Below are 17,298 nucleotides of genomic sequence, written 5' to 3' on the forward strand. Positions count from 1 at the left end.
GATCAGTTTAGGATCAGTTGATTTATTCTACCAATTTCTCCTGAACTGCGACTAATTTGTTGAGTATCTCCATATGTAAACTATACCTTCTTTATTTTCCTGCTGCTGCTGCTTCTTTTTCTTTTTATCTTCATATATAGGCCTCTTTTTTGGCACAGAGTCTTTGGATGGCACTTCAACACCTGCAAAAATCAGGGAAAAATCCAGGTGATTACTTGCTAAACAAAATTTGGACAAACAAGACATTTTCCAGGCTTGCAAGGTGAAAGAGTAGAAAGAGTGGCAAGTAGGCTCAATGCATTTTCTAGCTAGCAAAAACCTTAGCCCAATTTTTTAAAAGTTACAAGAGTTGAGTGATGCTAAACAGTTCTACCTGTTCTCTGACTGTCCATGTAAATGCACTTCTCAAGTAATCTTATCACGGAAAATGTCAAACCATAGAACTGCAGGTTTGAAAATTCCCAATACTACTTAAATATGCTTTCATGAACACACACACACACACACACACACACACCCCTCAAGCTTACCAAGCACGTGTCAACTGAAATTCCTCTATGTTAGAATTCACTTTAAAAACAGTCTGACAATTGACCTAATCACAGACATTTAGAAGCAGATAAGAGATCTCCTCTTAAAAGCTTAGTTAGCAGATAACGTTTTGCCTTTTGCTATAAAAGGCTGTATTTTTAAAACTATATAGACTTGGTTTAGGTACTAAAACAACAACAACTTGAAGTCACCACCTTCATTTTCACCTCCCCAGAAAAATAACATGGATATATTGCAAGAGATTCAATCAAGAAGTAGTTTAGCGAAACAACAAATTCATCATTTAATTATTCCAGTACTTTCTGAAACACTCAAAATTCCTTTGGGCAATTTACTGAGATGGACAGAAATTGAATTATGGCAGCATTAAAGTAGGACTCTAAAATGCAACAGCAATTGCAGAGAACTAAGAGCCTAAGTTTAGGGCTTTGGGAGTTCCAAACATTGTGCTAGCTACAGAAATCCTTTCTTTTTTTCCCCTACCCCACTTCAGCAAATTGAGACAGGGGTTCCCTCCGAATATAAACATAAGAATATTCAACCTCTGGAATTAACTTCTTCCCTTAGCCACACAAAAAGTTACCAGAATGTGGGTTTACAGTGTAACAGCTACAGGGTAGCACTTGCACACATTTATTTCACTGCAATGGTAAGAAAAGAAAAAAGCAAGTATTTGACTGAAAAGTAGGACAGCTTCTGTACTCTTTTCCCAGGGCAAATGCACAAAGATAAGTAGTTCCTATGGACTAGCCAACTTGAGACAAAGTAATGATCTTGCTCAAGTGACCACACAAATTAGTTCAAGGGGATGGAGATCTCCAGCCTTCCCAGGTCTGAAATCTGCTCTTCTTGGCCTTTGCGTGCAAGAAGTGAAAAGACTGATTTAACTAACTTAAATCTGTAATAGGAATGTATTGTTAACAAGTTAGATATTCAGTATATAAAATGAAGATACACACACATTTAGAACTACTAACAAAAACAGCGCCACTCTGCCTTCCTTGACACATTTACACATGGAATTACTCAGTACTCATCCTCCTACCCCCAGATAGCAAAATCTAAAAGCGATGAGTAAGGTGAATGAAATACTCTTTTCATTACCCTGAGCTTGGAGGAGTTTAAGAGTAGCCTCTGCTCTGGCTCTGGCTTCTCTTTGAGCTTTAGTTAAAAGTTTTCCCTCCTTCTTCAAACGTTCTTTCCTCTCTTTTTCTTTCTGCTTCTTTCTTTCTTTCCTCTCTTGTTCTAGCCTTTCCTAGAAAAAAAAAGGTTACCAAAGAAAGCATGTAGAGAACGTGCTTTTCAGAACAAAAGCTGTCAAAAGTACATATTCTATCGACAAGAAACATATCAAGTAATAAACTGGCAGCTGAGCCAACAAGGACAGAGGTCAAAATCAACATCTCCTTCATTCAATCTGCAGAATAAAATATAGTTATACCTCCTCTTTGCGTTTAGCTTCTAGTTCCTCCAGGCGTCTTATGCGTTCTTCTTCCTCTCTTTTTGCCCTTTCCTCCTCCTCCTTCATTTTTGCCAAGGCTTCTTGCATAGCTTTGACTGTAGCTTTACTAGGACCCTTTTTCTTCTCTTTCTCTTTTTCTTTTTCCTCACCTTTCTTTTTCTTCTTGTCTTTTTTCTTTTTGTCCCCCTCATTGTCATCAGCTGCAGATGCAAAACACACACATTCAAAGATGCCAGAAATTTTAGGGACTCCAAACACAGCGAATGTTTCTACTACTATATAAAACATCAAATATAGGAAACTAATCTATAAGCAATTCAGAATGAAAAAAAATTCTTAAAATACAAAGCAGGGCCTGAGATCTTTATGCAACAGGTGTCTAGGAATAACTGTGGAGTGAAAAAAAATTACTCTTGGATTAGAGAACTGTAAGCATATGCTGCAATGAGAATTCACCATCTGGCTTTTCTGTCCCCCACATGCCTGAGAAACTACAGGCCAAGGAAAAATGGTCACGTTAGCCAATGCAAGAAGAATGAAAAGGTTACCAAATGTCTAGTGTATGTGGTTTACAGGAAAGCAGCAGTCATCCTCATTGCCAGCCAACATTTTGGTCTCCTTATTAAAAAAAATGAAGAGTATTGGAAACTTTGTTACCAACCTTCTGCTGTTGCAGGAGTCTCTCCCTTGCCCACGAGGGCTTCAGAGGAAGCCTTCTCTTCAGCCTTCTTTGGAGCTTCCTTCAGTTTTGCTGGTTCTTTACCAGCTTCTGATTCTTCCTTCTCTTTCTGTTTCCTCAGTTTAGCTTTTTCCTCCTCACGTTTCTTCCTTTCACGCTCCTTTTTTTCTGCCTTCTTCTGGGCTACTGTTTTTACTTTGAATGAAGGTTCTTCTTCCTCATCCCCACTTTCAGCAGCAGGAGTGGGTTTTGCTTTTTGGGTTTTCTTTTGTCCTTTTCTAGGCTGGGAGACCTCATCTGATTCATCACCACTGTCCCCCGAAGACACTGCCCTGACTCGCTCTTTACTTTTTTTAATGTTAGTCTCATCATCTTCTGACAGGTCCTGTTTTTTATTTGACTTCTGAGTTTTCCCTTTATTTTTCTTAAGCAGCACCTCATGATCATCATCATCACTGCCAGAAAGCATTTCTTGTTTCGCTTTCTGATTTTTTCTAGATTTTCTATCTTTTTCTTCTCCTTCCTCACTGTCATAGTCATTTTCAATACTGGCCTTTTTACTCTTTCCTTTCCTCTTTTTGTCTTGTTTTGATAAGCTGATTTCTTCACTGTCATTTTCAGCCTAGAAATAAACAATCATATAATCAGTCATGAAGAATGATATGGTGTGTGTTCTGAGACACTGCATTCAGAGCTCGAGAAAACCTTCCCTTATTTAAGGCAAAGTTTGAAAAGCAGTACATAAAACACATGGGTTTTATATACCATACTCCTTTTTTATTATATTTCTACAAAGCCCACAATTAAAGCCTTTTCTGCATGGTTTTGGATAATCATTTACATGCAGACATGGCTTCTGGCAAAATCTTTCATAGTTGGCATTTAGCATGAAAGCATGACCAGATACAAATAAAATAACATACAAACTGCTAAGTTTCACTTATGAGCTCCAACTACGCTATAGCAAGAGAATTTTATTGGGACAGTTGCGAATGGTAGCCCAATTATTTCTTACTACATACCCACATCCCTTATATTGTTCACCTTTCCTGTAGAAGGTTCTTTGTCAGCTTTCCCTCCTTGTGTCTCTAAGGATAGCTCTTCCAGTTCTTTCAGGATATCATCTTCACTAAAAGAAGAAAGAAGTTATAGGACTTAAGTAACTGAGCTTGCGTACAATGGAATAAAATTACAAAGATATCAAAAATATTTACTCAAAATCCTGTTTTTTCTTTTCTTTTTTCTTTTTGCCTTTAGATTTCTGAGGCTCTGGCTCCTTTGCAGCTCCTGCACCTTCTATCTCAGCAGCAAGGGCATCAATATCAATATCATCTTTTGCACTAAAATACGAAAGAGAATGCAGGGTTATAAACAGTTCAAATTAAGTGACATAAGTAGAAGCCACCTGCACAAAACAAAAGTTTCAAAATCTAAGATCAACCTGAAGATGTAAGAAATGCATGGACAAGAGATGTTTAACAAATCATTACACACTTATCTTATTCCTCCCAGTATACCAAAAGTATTTCACATACATTTTAGGTTTCACCTCTCCAAGAAAAAAAAAAAAAAAAAAAAGAAAACACACATACATTCAATTCTTGCAATTTAAATTCAGTTCTTTAAGTTCTATATGGGAGATTTGATTAAGCTTTTAAGAACATAATTATGACTTCAGTATTTTCCTTTACCACTAGAAGACAATTGTTTAGCCATTCAAACCATAAAAAGCACCACTAGTGGAAAAGCAATCTCCCTCTTCCCCTGGAAAGTGTAAAAATGAAGCATGAATAGGAAAAAAAGTGTTGGAATTCAGTAGCCAACTAATTCTATTGAAAACATTTATCTGCTCCTTTAAACATTTTTTGCATAAAAGAACGGAATTACTGTATCTTGATGGCTCTTGTAGATAAGTAAGAGATAACATTAGGTAAGCAACAGTTCTTCACAGTTCCCAACTCACAGTTACAGTTGCTTGTGCTCTGTCACCAGACTGAAGACTTTCATTATTCTTCCTCAGAAGTCAGACAGGAGAGAGCATCCTAACCCCTCCCCAGACTCTCAAAAAATGGATCAGGAGAAACGATAACAAAGTTGCAAGCAACCATTTTTGTCACTTCTCCCAGGCCTAAACAAACTCATAGGAAGTTTCACAAGGCATTTGATCCGTGCTTCCCTTTTTGTTAGATCTCATCCCTATCAAGTTTTTTCCTTTTGATTTCCCTTTCCTTTCTCAGTACACTCTTTCATCTGTAAGAAAGCAAAAGCAGCTCTCTTCTACTCTTTATCAACTATTTTAGTTCAGCATTTTAATAGGCTTTTTTTTCCCTCTAATTGTACCCATGGGACTGAGCAAAGTGTTCTACGCAGAACAGTTTTTCCAAGCTATTGCACTCCCAAAGCAAGTTGTTGTTTCTTTTTCCTGCTATTCCCTGCTGCACACTTACAGCTTCCATGCAACTTAGTGCTCTATTAAATGCGCAAATATTAGCACGCTATTTCTATCACAACTTGTAGTTTCAAAAACAAAACAAAACCACACACACACTTTTCACCAACATGCTCTCAATACTTTTTCTAACTCCCTCTCAGCTACATGGGCCGAGAACACAGTTCTTCCTCTCACAGTTTCAGTCTATGTCATTATGTTATGACCACTATCTGCGCTACCAAAGAAAAAAAGTTGTCCCATCTGAAGCTACAACCAGAAAGTCAGAAAAGTGCATTTTTTTTTTCCAAATCCAAAATCTACACAATACCAACAAATCTTTCAGATACTGGAGTTTCAGCCTTGCCAGTTCACAAATCTAGGAGTAATCAAAAAAAGACACCCCACTTGCTTATTCAAGCAAGTCACCAAATACTGACCATCTATAACAACTACACAAGTATTGTTTAAAAACCAAGTTTAATGCTTCGTTTTTAAGATTTTAGGTTCTTTTACACAAAGATATCAAAAAAGAAAATTAAAAGGCTACATGATGCAACACCTCACTACATAGCACCTTTTCTAGAGATACTTACTTTTAACTAAAAAGAAAAATAAACACCCTTGTGTGTCTTAAAGAAGCCTAGTGGTATTGGTATGTCCCATATGGTAAATAATACACATCTCAAAGCGCAACTCTTATAAATCATTAATGCAAGACTTATAAACCAAAGCCCTCCCCCCAGAGAGAACAACAACTTTTGGCGGGCCATTTGCATCTTTAAGAAGTTGAATTTGTAATTTAGCGATTCAAAAGCCATTTCAAAAAGCAGTTTGACTTTACACCTAGAGTTAGAGCCCTAGCATCAGGCTGAGCACATTACACATATGGCTAGGTATCTAGGGCCTTACAGGTTTTTCTGCATTAAGTGCAGCCCACCAGTTTCTCGAGCATGCTTGCATGCTTCTTTCCCTCTGCCCCAGGCCCTTACAGAGCAGATCAAGGCAAAACCAAGACGACAGTTTGCAAAGCCAAGATACATGGTCTACTGCTGCTGATGACACTGCTCCCACTGCTGCAGTGTTAACCATAGTGCTATATTGGGGTTAGAGGCACCAGCCCTTAAGCACCTCTTATTTTAGATGGATACTCTAGACTGATGTCTTTGCACATTGTAACTCCGTAGAAAATACATTCAGGCAGAAAACACATGGGTTTTATGCTACTACACAGAACACAACACAAAGCAGAAAAAGGAGGGAAGTCTCCCTCTTTTGCGGAGATTTTTTTATACCAAAAGGAAACCACTGCATTTAAATATGTAACAGGATATGTAATTAATTATTAATGTAATGATTAAATATGTAATCTTTCCTACCTACACTGGTCAATGCACCTACAAACCCTCATTTATTTCCCCTGTAAACTTGGGCTGCCTAATACAGGACCTGAAATCATTATTATACCCAAATCTCTTTCAATTTTGTCCTCAAATCGCTTTCTCAGGAAGACCTTCTATACAGACTCTCCAGCCTAACTTCAGTTGTTTAAGCTCATCATGTTTTTGACTCAAGGGAGGCCAGTTGGTGATTTGATTCAGACCCCAGGATTTCTCCATGTTCTCACGGCACAGGAGGCTCTGGGAAGCCTGGAAAACACAAAGCTGAATGCAGAGAGCTCCCGCCTGCTGAGAAGGGCATGTTTGCCCCCTTTTCCTCTACCTTTGCTTCGGAAGTGAAGCCTGAGCCACCTCTTATTCATGCACTTTTGCCTTAAGCCACTATTTTTGCTGCTAAAAACGAAGAGAGCTCATCCATGCCCTAGTTCTGATACTACTAGGGCAGCATTTCTATGGAGCAAGTAAGCACAAGATTTCACTTTGCAAATAAAAGAAAAAAAGCATTTAAACAAGCAATTTCTAAAACATTAACCAGTTACCAATATTAGGCATGGATGCCTATGGAAGAATACGGATCAAAATTCCGCAGTAGTCAGGCTAGTTATAAAGGAGTTATCAGCAATCTATAACAAGCATGCAGAGATCACCATCACACTAAAAATTATTTTTCCTCTTCAAAATGAAACCGCTGCTCTCCCCCCCCAAGCATATTTTTCACATTCCTCCTATAGAATTTCACTGCCTTTTACCATTTAAAATAGAATTAAAGTAATCTATACCCACAAAATGTCTCTGAATTTTAAAAGCAACACATCAAAACATTCAGATATCTATCCTGAAAAATATTGATCTAGAAAGGATATTAAGCAGTCATCTGGAACAGGGGTTTTTATTTCTTTTTGAGTTTGGGTTGCATAAAAGCATTCCAGTACAATTTGTTTGCATAGCCTATTGAAAGCCTGCATTACACAGGGATCAAGGAAGCAAACTGATAATAGATTCCTGGATATTCAATGGACCACTAATTAAACAGTGTTTTAGTCCCCCGCTTTGCATCACCACTCCATACCAAACCAGGACCAAATATACCTAGACCATCCCAAATACATAATTGGGGATTTTTAAGAAAGGAGTAGACAACGAAGGCAACTCAGCAACATTCCTCACGGAATTAAAAGCTCCAAATCAGGCTAACAACATAAAGTCACACTCCAAAAGCCAATCTAGATATTAATCATGTTAAACCAAAACACTGGCAAGGAAAACTACATTCCCAAATCCAAACTATAAAAGAAGTGAAACATTTTTAGTGTAAAGTCTAAAACTGCATTAGAAAAAGATGAAGAACTTCACCCACCTCTGCTAAATCTGAAGTAAAAAAGATGGCCAGCAGCTCTGCTATTTATAAGATCCAAAATAGTTGCAAGCTATTGAGTCAGAAAAGCAGAAAACCCTCCTGACTGATAGGTATGTAGCCTGGAGGGGAGGGAAAAAAAAAAAAAAAAAAACCCACACACCACACCTCCCACCAGTTACCTTCCTAATACAGAAAGGAAATGTTTAAACTTCAACATCAGGTAAAATAAAACACTGTATTACAATATCCATTAAAAAAAATTGTGGCACATTAAAAAATAAAATAAAAACAAAGAAGCATGCATGGATTTGAAGCAAGTTGCTTTTCTGATGCAATGGCCTGCAACAGTTAGCGCCTAGAAATGCCATGTGGAAGCTATTATGAGATCAGAGTTCACCTTAAAACAAACAAATTTTAGAACGTTCAATCTTACATCATGGTTTTCATACATGATGGCTTGCTCTAGTCTTTAGAGCGGATTCTTTGCCATTTCACCTGCAAGCCTTGAATTACAAAGTTATTGAGTTTCTACCGCTTCTATACAACTAGGAAGTCACATATTTGCAGAGGCCAGGAAGATTGAGATTTTACCCTTTTTTACAGTAGTTAATAAATGTACATCTCACCAGAAGTCATCACGCTATGATTCGCGATTTGAAGTTTTTAACTCTGACATAAGAGAAAACCTGCAATAATGTCCTAATCTAGAAGTGTTTCAGAACAATTCTAAGTTCACTTTAATTACCTACCATCTCTTTGTTCCCCAAGAGCTTAAACGAGTGATTTCAAGAATATGGTATGTTCAACACTAGGGGATTTTTGTCACGAGGCTTCCATACCAATGACAAATACTGGAAGCAAATTAACCTACCTCCCTACAGCAAACGGAAGTCTAAGCATAATTCAGAAGGAACCACTGAGTATTGGAAAAGCAAACTCACCACAGGGAAGAGAAGCCCACAGCTATTAAAAAAAAAAAATGTTGACAGATCTTTTGCACTTTACTTTGCTCAGTGAACTCCTGCCACTCAAATGCTCGGCTGCCCTTCCTTGTCAGACAAGCTCCTCCAGCTTCTGTGCAGGCTCCAGCAAACCATTGGCCTGGGAGCCAAACAGAACCAACAGCGTTTCACAAATACCCTTCGACAGCAGATCAGCACATTAGAGAGACCAGACATGCACATTCTCATCCATGCTCTTTCCTGAGATCATCTACAACCATGTGCTCTGTTCAGCCTGGAGAAGAGAAGGCTGAGAGGGGATCTAATCAGTGTCTATAAGTACCTCAAGGGAGGCAGTGAGGAGGATGGGGCTGGCCTCTTTTCACTGGTGGCCACTGTCAGAGTTAGAGGAAATGGCCAGAAACTGAAGCATCAAAAGTTCCACAGGAACTTAAGGAAAAATTTCTTAACAGTGAGGGTGACAGAGCACTGGAACAGGCTGCCCAGAGAGGTTGTGGAGTCTCCTTCTCTGGAGGTCTTCAAAACCTGCTTGGACGCAGTCCTGTGCCACGTGCTCTAGGTGTCCCTGCGTGTGCAGGGGGTTGGACTAGATGACCTCTAAAGGTCCCTTCCAACCTTAAGCGTTCTATGATGACTTTGAGGACACCTATAAGAGTACTCATACCACATAGCCTAAAACCCAGAGCGAGGGTTCAGGCAGAGATGTCATCTTGACAAAGCAGTGATAAGAAAAAGAAAACTTAATCCTTAGTCTGTGCATGACCTGAAAAGAGTAGAGAAATGGGATTAATTAGCAGCATACAAAAAGAGAAGAGTTGTCCTCATTTATATCAATCCAAATCCATTAGAGGTAGATGAATTAATCTACAGAAAAAAAAATAAATAAATAAAACACAGAGAAGATATCTTAGGGTGAGAAGCCACCTAAAAGTACCAGAAATCCAACATACAGCTTTGCAAGGGAAGACAACTGGATAATGCTCTCCTGATGGAAGTGAAGCTAAAGGGTATGTGCAGACTTAAAGTTCACAAGTGTTTTCTGATCCATGCTTGTGACCAATACAAATATGATTAGTAAAACTTGCCTTAGTTTATTATCTCAGTCAGCTTTAAACCTAAGCCAAATTGTTTTGAAGTTGTCTGTATAAAAATGAAGATCAAACCTCAGAAAAGGGTTACATGATTAAAAAGCAGGGTATGCTTGTGCATGGGGTGAAAAGAAGAGGCAGGATGAGCAAGCCAACAGAACAGGAAAGTCGCATCACTGCTGTAAACTCACTGCCTGCATTCCTGTGTAATGAGGTCCATTTTTGCTGAGGCAACTCTGGAGACATTGCATCACTTGCATGACACCAGCTCCCCTATCCAGCTTCAAAGGACCATCACCGTCATTAAGCCGTTCTCTTTTGGTTAAAAAAAAATGCAAATATTAAAAAAGTTGAAAGAAGCTGAATCATCTATTCCTATGCATTTGGGCTTGTCTTAGTTAATAACTAATACCATTACAGAAGTCTTGATCATTACTTCTGTAGAGTACATTACCCTTTCCTTGGGTTTGAGGCTTGTAAGCCCAGTAACAAGAAAAATAACCATTTCTAAATGCAATCTCATTGCAGAATTAGAGCCTTACAAGGTTGAACATAACATTTGTAGCTGTTTAGTTTTAGGTATTAAGCCAAATTGGTATAATTCCCCAAAAGGAAGCTCTGCTAGAATAGGTGGATTAAAACACTACAGAACATATAACTTTCGAAGTGTTTTTGTTAAGTGTTCAAAACTATGCACCACCAGCTTGTTCTTTATATGGGCTGCAAATATAAAGTACAAGCATTTGCTGGGTCAGCAGTGCTATTCAAGGTCTGAGAAGTTGCAGCCTTTTTGTCATTCTCACTCATCACAGAATAAATTTAAATACCAACAGACATCTCATTTTGGATAGAGGGGCCAGGGAGGGCGGTGGGGGGGTTGTTTTCTGCTGAAAACATTTGGATTACATTTACATAAAACTGGCATAACCTGAAAATTGTGGAAAAAAAAAAGTTCAGGTCCACTACAATCCTTTCTTGGCCTGCAAAGTGAAGGAGAGCCAAGTGGAGCACTGGCTCTGCCATCCATCACTGCAGTTGATGATGCTAAAGAAAACCACTGCCCCCAAAATCCCTGCCCAGCCTTGTCCTCAAGCAATGAAGCAAAGTGGGAGGGAAACAGCTTCCCCCCCTCTTTCCCCGTCCCCCTTTCTCCTCTTATCGAGCAGCCTAAAATGAGCATTTTTTGATAATTTTATGTCAGATCACTCATCTGAGCTGTACATACGCATTAGATTCAATGTGATGGAAGTGGTTGGAATGAAGCCCAAATAGAGCTGTGGGCAGCAAGAGCAAGATTACAGAGTCTGAAATAGCTCACAGCAAGACTGAATTAAGTGCAGCATGAAACTATATCTTAACAGCTTTCCCCTAGTAAGATGAAGGAGCTGGTGAACCTAACTAATTACATGAGACAGCAAGGAAGCAGCACTTGACTAAAAGTATAATTGGTTTCTACTCATGCTTTTAAGACAATGATTTCATCTTACAATATTAAAGTCATGCCTACCTTTTCAGGCTTAGCCAAGCAAGAAGAGTAACTATTAGTTAAGCAAAACCTAAAAGAAGGCTTAAGTTAGGCCCCAAGAGATTCTAGGAAAAACAAAGTTAAAAGTCTCCTTCACACACCCTAGATAAAAAGGAAAAAAAACAAAGCACATGTATACTCTTTTATACAGAAGACCCTTTTAAACAAAGCTGTAACAGGGTGCCAAGGTGAAAAGAGCTTCTGTTGTACCTAGTAACAGACAACACAGAGCTCTCAGAAAAAACCGTTCTTCAAGGCTCAGTTTAAATATTTAGGTCCCAAGAGAACAACACAACTGAAAACATGCAATATGAAACACTAAGTAATGAACAAGCATTCAGGCTTGCCTGAATTAATTCTTGTGTTTGTTTAGAAAAAGAAGGAGTTTAAATTTTGTCGTCTTCTGCCAAATCTGCCATTCCACAATTTCCATATCCTATGCATTTCTTATGGTATGTAGTCAAAACACATCACAAAAATACCATCTAGATCACTTCATGAAACAGACTTTGGGTTCTCTACAATCCTGAACAGCAGTGGACACCCACCTACATTAGTTATAATTAAACTCAAATCTGCATTTAACATTATCAGATTCTAAAGAAACACACTTCAATGTTAAAACAGAAGAACCATCCTTAAAATCACACACAGACAATTGTGGAAAAATATCTGAGATATAGGAAGAGCAAATCATCAGTGCTGCAAATTTAAAAACCCACAGGCCACACACATGCAATACAACATCTACTTTCAGAAAGGAACAGCCACCAGTCTCCACTGTATATCTGCGTGCAGATCAAACCAAGTGGTTGAACACACAATTTCTGTGCAAGCAACATGTTTCCTCTCCCCATCAAAAGAGCTTTTTCTCCCAAGCGTTACACCAACATTAAAAGTTATGAGACTGGAGGTTTTGTCCAGGCCCATAATCCTGACTCCTTTTATTTTAAGGAACAATACACTGCACAGAACAAGTGCAAAGCAAGGAACATAAGGCCAGAGTCAGAAAAACATGACAATACAAGTGTAACTATAATAGACAAATGGATACTGAGCTGCCAGCTTGCCTGGCTTGCCATGGCAAGTGTCAACAACAGCAAAGTTTTAACTTACTGCAAATCAACCCTTTCTTCCAAGCAAGGTCTTCCAGAGGTGTCCAGAAAACTGAAAAATGATTTTATGCAGGCTTGGGCCCTACAGTTTTCTGAAGTTCATGAAAACAGCTTTCAAGAGCAGCAGTTACATGTCAAATTTAGAAGGCTTTGTTTTAAAAGACAAATCCAGAAGTATAAAATTTGTCATGCAAACACTGTGAGAAAATTAAGAATGTCTCTTTTGTTAGAGAAATTTACTTTTGCATAGAAGAGGCCAACATACATTCTTACTACATTTTTGTATTTTATCTTCTGGTACAAAATCCAGGCGCCTTCCAGATGAGACTTGCAGAGCCGGGATTCCAAGGATTTATCAGCCATTCTCTTTGCTGGAACTACAGAAAGCTTTGCTCTTGGAAATATTTTTGAAAAGCAAATAGCAACAGTTATCATTTATTCTCTGGAGTACAGAACATTTTGAAACTACAGGTTATTTGCAGGCTTTCTAGAAAACACAGGCCTTCACAGTACTTCCCAAGGCAATATTGAGATTTTAACTTAAAACACTAAAAAGACAGACAGAAATAGAACATTTAGTAGACAGTATCAGCAGTTTAATTTGCAGAAGAGGAAGCAATATATAGCATCAGCACTATCAGTCTTATTTTAGCAGCAGCGTTCGCTCTTGGCTGCAGAATCACGGTTGGCACGCGCAACTCCTAAAGCAATATGCATGAATGGTCAGAGTGGTATGCCCAGGCAGCAGCTCCCAATATTAAAGGGCACAGGAACGCACTCAAAGATTAAGCGTTGGAAACTAAAGAGAGCTACTGAGAAGAGGAGGAAGAGGTAAAGCTGGGAGGAGGGAACAGAGAGAAAAGAACCCATAAGAAGCTAATGAAAACAGGAAAGATGCAGATTCTAGGCAAGCAGTAATTGGGAACATACAGGGAATCTTCTTCTAAGGGCACAGCACCAAGCTGAGGTTTGAATTCAAAGCATAGTCCACAACAGCCCTTCTTCCCACACATTAGGAAACACCACAGCCAACTTGTACAGAACAGCATGGGAGACCCTTGGTGCATGTGTTGCTCTTCAGCTCTGCCCAAGAGCTGCAGCAGAGCTGCCACTGCCAGCAGGAGCTGCATCATGCACTGCAATTCCCCCTCTGCCCCAGGAAAGCCTGGAAATCTGTGTGTCTTACCTTGTATTGACAAGCCTTGCTATGAAGTTTCATTTGAAAATGAACAAGCAACAAAACCATAAAAATTCCAAAAGTCTACTAAGGGTACTTTCACCTTTAAAGGAGCCTCACAGTTTTCCTACACCACACAGTTTTCCTACAGCAACTAAAACTCTGGTCATCTGGATAAACGTGTTCTCTATGAACACCTACACAGCAAGAACAAAAAGAAATGTCAGGAGTCAACATAAAGGTTCCACAGGTGCTGCATAATGGCAGGGTGCAGTATAGCAGGAACAGATTTATAGGCATACTGGTTCAGCAAGTGATAGAAATATTGCCTCTTTCTCAGTATATATCTTCCCCTTCTTTCCTTATCAACATAGCAGCCATTTCGCCCCTATGCATTTACATCCTGCTCCCATGACAAAATCCTTCCTCAGTTTCATTTACCAGCATACTACTTTTGATATATATTCACCAATATGACCTCTATTTCATTCAGCAGAAACACTGACTGGGCAAAGAAATGAACTAGTAGACCAGCCTGACACCATCAGATAATGGGGAAGTACCTTGGCAGGTAATGAGATATTTCAAACTATCACTGGCCTTCTAGGTCCATCCTGATTCACATTCCCTCAAACTCTTTCCTGTTAAACAAACCAAATGTAGCTTTCCTGCCCTTCTCAAACAGAAATCTGTTAATTATTCTTTCACATTATCCCTTCCATCATCAAGTAGCCTTGTAATAGGGTATTGCTATTACCAGTAATGGGACATAGGCTTTGTACTGAGCTTGCAAAGCTTCAATACTGAAGCTTGACAGGATTGCTCCAGCTCTCCTTGGCCTGCCTGCAACTTTGTTTTACTTGATTTAGCTTCCACAGCAGTTTCTCTGAATGCACAGGACTCCTTTTTAACATCTGCTTTACGGTTGTTTATCAGTACACAAGGACCATACAACCCTGGCTTCATACAGACAAGAGCAACAAGCAGCCGGTCTGTGTAGAATAAGGTATTTACAACTCTAACACGGGGGCGATGCAGATAAACACAGGCCTGATACGATAGCAGAAGCCTTGAAGCAGAGCGCAGGGTGCAGCAAAAGAGTGATAAGCGACGGGGCGCAAGCCGGCACTGCAGACCCTACAGCTAAAAACAACTCACCAGTGGCCAGTTAAAGAAATGTAGACTTGGGGCCAAATATTGGGTTTAGTGGTAAAAAATGGAATGAGGAAAAAAGAGTATTTAACACGTAAAAAGTACCATATAGAGTAAATATGGCTGTAAAGCAGAGCTGCAGACCAATAAAACAAAAGCAAAGCACATAAAGCAAACATATGAAAGGGATCCCAAGTTGATTCCAGAGGGAGGAAGAAGCCATCAACATGAACAATCACATTCTTCCCAGTGAAGGGCTCCAGATGCAACAAACTATCACCAGCAAAAGCCACCAACCTTCAGACCTAGAGAGCAGGGGAAGGGTGAGCCTACCACCCAGAAAAGGACAAAAAAAAAAAAAAAAAAAAAAAAGTTTGTATGGAGCAATATAACATCACTACTCTTTCTTGTCCTGTAGAAATTGAATCTGCACTAATGACTGTGTTCTTAAGATTAACTATACAATTTTTTGGCTTTACCTACAGGGTTTGCTATCCCTCTGCCCATGAACAAGCTATTGTCAACAGAGGTGCCCCAAACAGCAGCACTTCTGTGCCTGAAGGCTCCTGCCAGATATCAGTGTCATCTCCACCTCGTGCAAAGAGCTCCCTTCTTCTACAGGGCAAAAAAACCAACCTCTTCCTCAAATCACACCTGACTCACCTCCTCACCCAGCACTGCTCCAAAGGGATCTGCCATACAATGCTGCCACTGAGACCAGCTGGGAACAGTCTGCACTACAAAGCAGCATATGGTACAGCACAAGCAGGGAGGAAATAAGTCAGACGAGATCTTCGCTAGCAGAACAGTCAATATCAAGAAAGACAGAACAGAAAGTAGTAAAACAGCTCACACCCTAACCTCGAAAAGGGCAACAGCTTTAGAACACTAGCATTTTTCTTGGTATCTTATTGTAAGGCATACCTAGACAGCCAAAAACACCTAAAAGCATTAAAGGAATACTTCAGATTTTCACAGCTAATAACAAACAGTCATATTCTAACCACAAAAAGAGGAAGGGAGGGAAGAGAATCCGAAAAAAAAAACAAGTTTGTGAAAGAAGCTTCTTTGGGTACTTTCCACTAAATAAACAGACTTACTGAGTCAAGAAGCACATACAGAATGAAGAACTAGGGTAAGAGTAGAAAAAAAAAAGTGTACAAACTGTTTCTTGACCGTACTCGTTTTAAGAGAACATTCCCCCCGTCAATAACTCCCTGTCAGTATTTGCAACTTCACAGATTGATTACGTATTTGTGACCTTACAATGACAAGTAACAACACCTACTCTCCTACTAATTTGTACATATGCAACATGATTCACCCAACAGTGAGCCATATGATAAGTAAGGCTGCCTTACTTATATGTTTTCATATACTTATATGAAAACATATATTAAAAAATGAGAAAAGTACACTGACAGGACTATCTCCAAGCTGTAGGGAAGATCCTCGTGGAAGTTGGTGTGATTGCAAGATATTAGTATCGTGTGCATTGACTACACCTACAGAAAGCACAAAGATATACCATAATCTAGAGACCCCGATCTCATTTGAGAGGAAAGATGGGAGAATCGCGGCGCCAGGAGCGAGGAGAGAAACCCTTTCCCCGCCCGCGGGCGGGCCGCGCCGGGCAGGGCGCTCGCACCGCGTGCTCCGGCAGCGAAACCCCTTCGCGAAGGGCACGGCGCGGCCGCGGCCCCCGCGACGCCGCCAAGGGCGCAGCTCCCGGCGCCGCCCCCGCGTCCAACGGCCGCCAACGGCCGCCCCCCCGCCGCCGCCATGGCGCAGGCCCGGGCCCGGCAGCCGCGCGGCGCGGCCTGACTCAGCGCCGCGGCAGCGGCAGGAAGGGAAGGCGCAGGGGGAAGGAAGGCAGGAGGAGAAGGGAGGCGCCGCCGCACCTGTCCTCGCTCTTGTTCTTCTGCTTCTTGCCCATGGCGGCGGCAACAGCGGCACCTCCGCAGCGGCCGCCCGCACCCGCGCGCAGCGCCGGGCATATGCCGAGCCGCCGCCTCGCTGCGCATGCGCCGCTCCGCCCGCCGCGCACGCGCGCTCCGCCCGCCCCGCCCCCCGCGCCACAGCGCCGCCCGGCGGCGGCTCCGCCCTGCGCAAGGGCCGTCCCGCACGGCCGGGCCGTCCCGCACGGCCTTGCCGTCCTTTTCCAGCCGCGGGGGACCTTTATTTTCCCATTCCCAGCACGCTGCCGCTCTGAGGAAACACGAACACGGGAAACGGGAAGGTGGCAAGACACTTTTTTTATTATTGTTTTAAGCACACTTTAACATCCTGCTGTCGAAAGGCGTCGGCCCGGCGCACCTGCGAGAATCACAAATCCCTGGATGCGCCAACGCCGCCGCCCGAGCCCGCCTTAACCGCAACCCCTCGCCCCGTCAGCCGGCCC

At 40.9% G+C, this 17,298-nt stretch overlaps 1 protein-coding gene across 1 annotated transcript in view; it reads right to left on the bottom strand.

Annotated features, from left to right (window-relative positions):
• The window catches only part of EIF5B (eukaryotic translation initiation factor 5B), a 33,101-nt gene extending 16,204 nt beyond the window's left edge, over positions 1-16,897 (bottom strand). The window contains exons 1-7 of the mRNA XM_088520220.1: positions 16,799-16,897; positions 3,908-4,033; positions 3,738-3,822; positions 2,676-3,315; positions 1,994-2,214; positions 1,657-1,807; positions 87-182 (exon numbers count right to left, since the gene is read on the bottom strand). Of these exons, the coding sequence (XP_088376346.1) occupies positions 87-182; positions 1,657-1,807; positions 1,994-2,214; positions 2,676-3,315; positions 3,738-3,822; positions 3,908-4,033; positions 16,799-16,833 (1,354 nt within the window). The 5' untranslated portion in view covers positions 16,834-16,897. The remainder of the gene's footprint in view (positions 1-86; positions 183-1,656; positions 1,808-1,993; positions 2,215-2,675; positions 3,316-3,737; positions 3,823-3,907; positions 4,034-16,798) is intronic.
• Between the last annotated feature and the right edge of the window lie 401 nt (positions 16,898-17,298).

The sequence above is a fragment of the Tinamus guttatus genome, unplaced genomic scaffold, assembly GCF_059628265.1.
Source record: "Tinamus guttatus ecotype Peru unplaced genomic scaffold, ASM5962826v1 Tinamus_guttatus_pri_ptg000002l, whole genome shotgun sequence".
NCBI lineage: Eukaryota > Metazoa > Chordata > Aves > Tinamiformes > Tinamidae > Tinamus > Tinamus guttatus.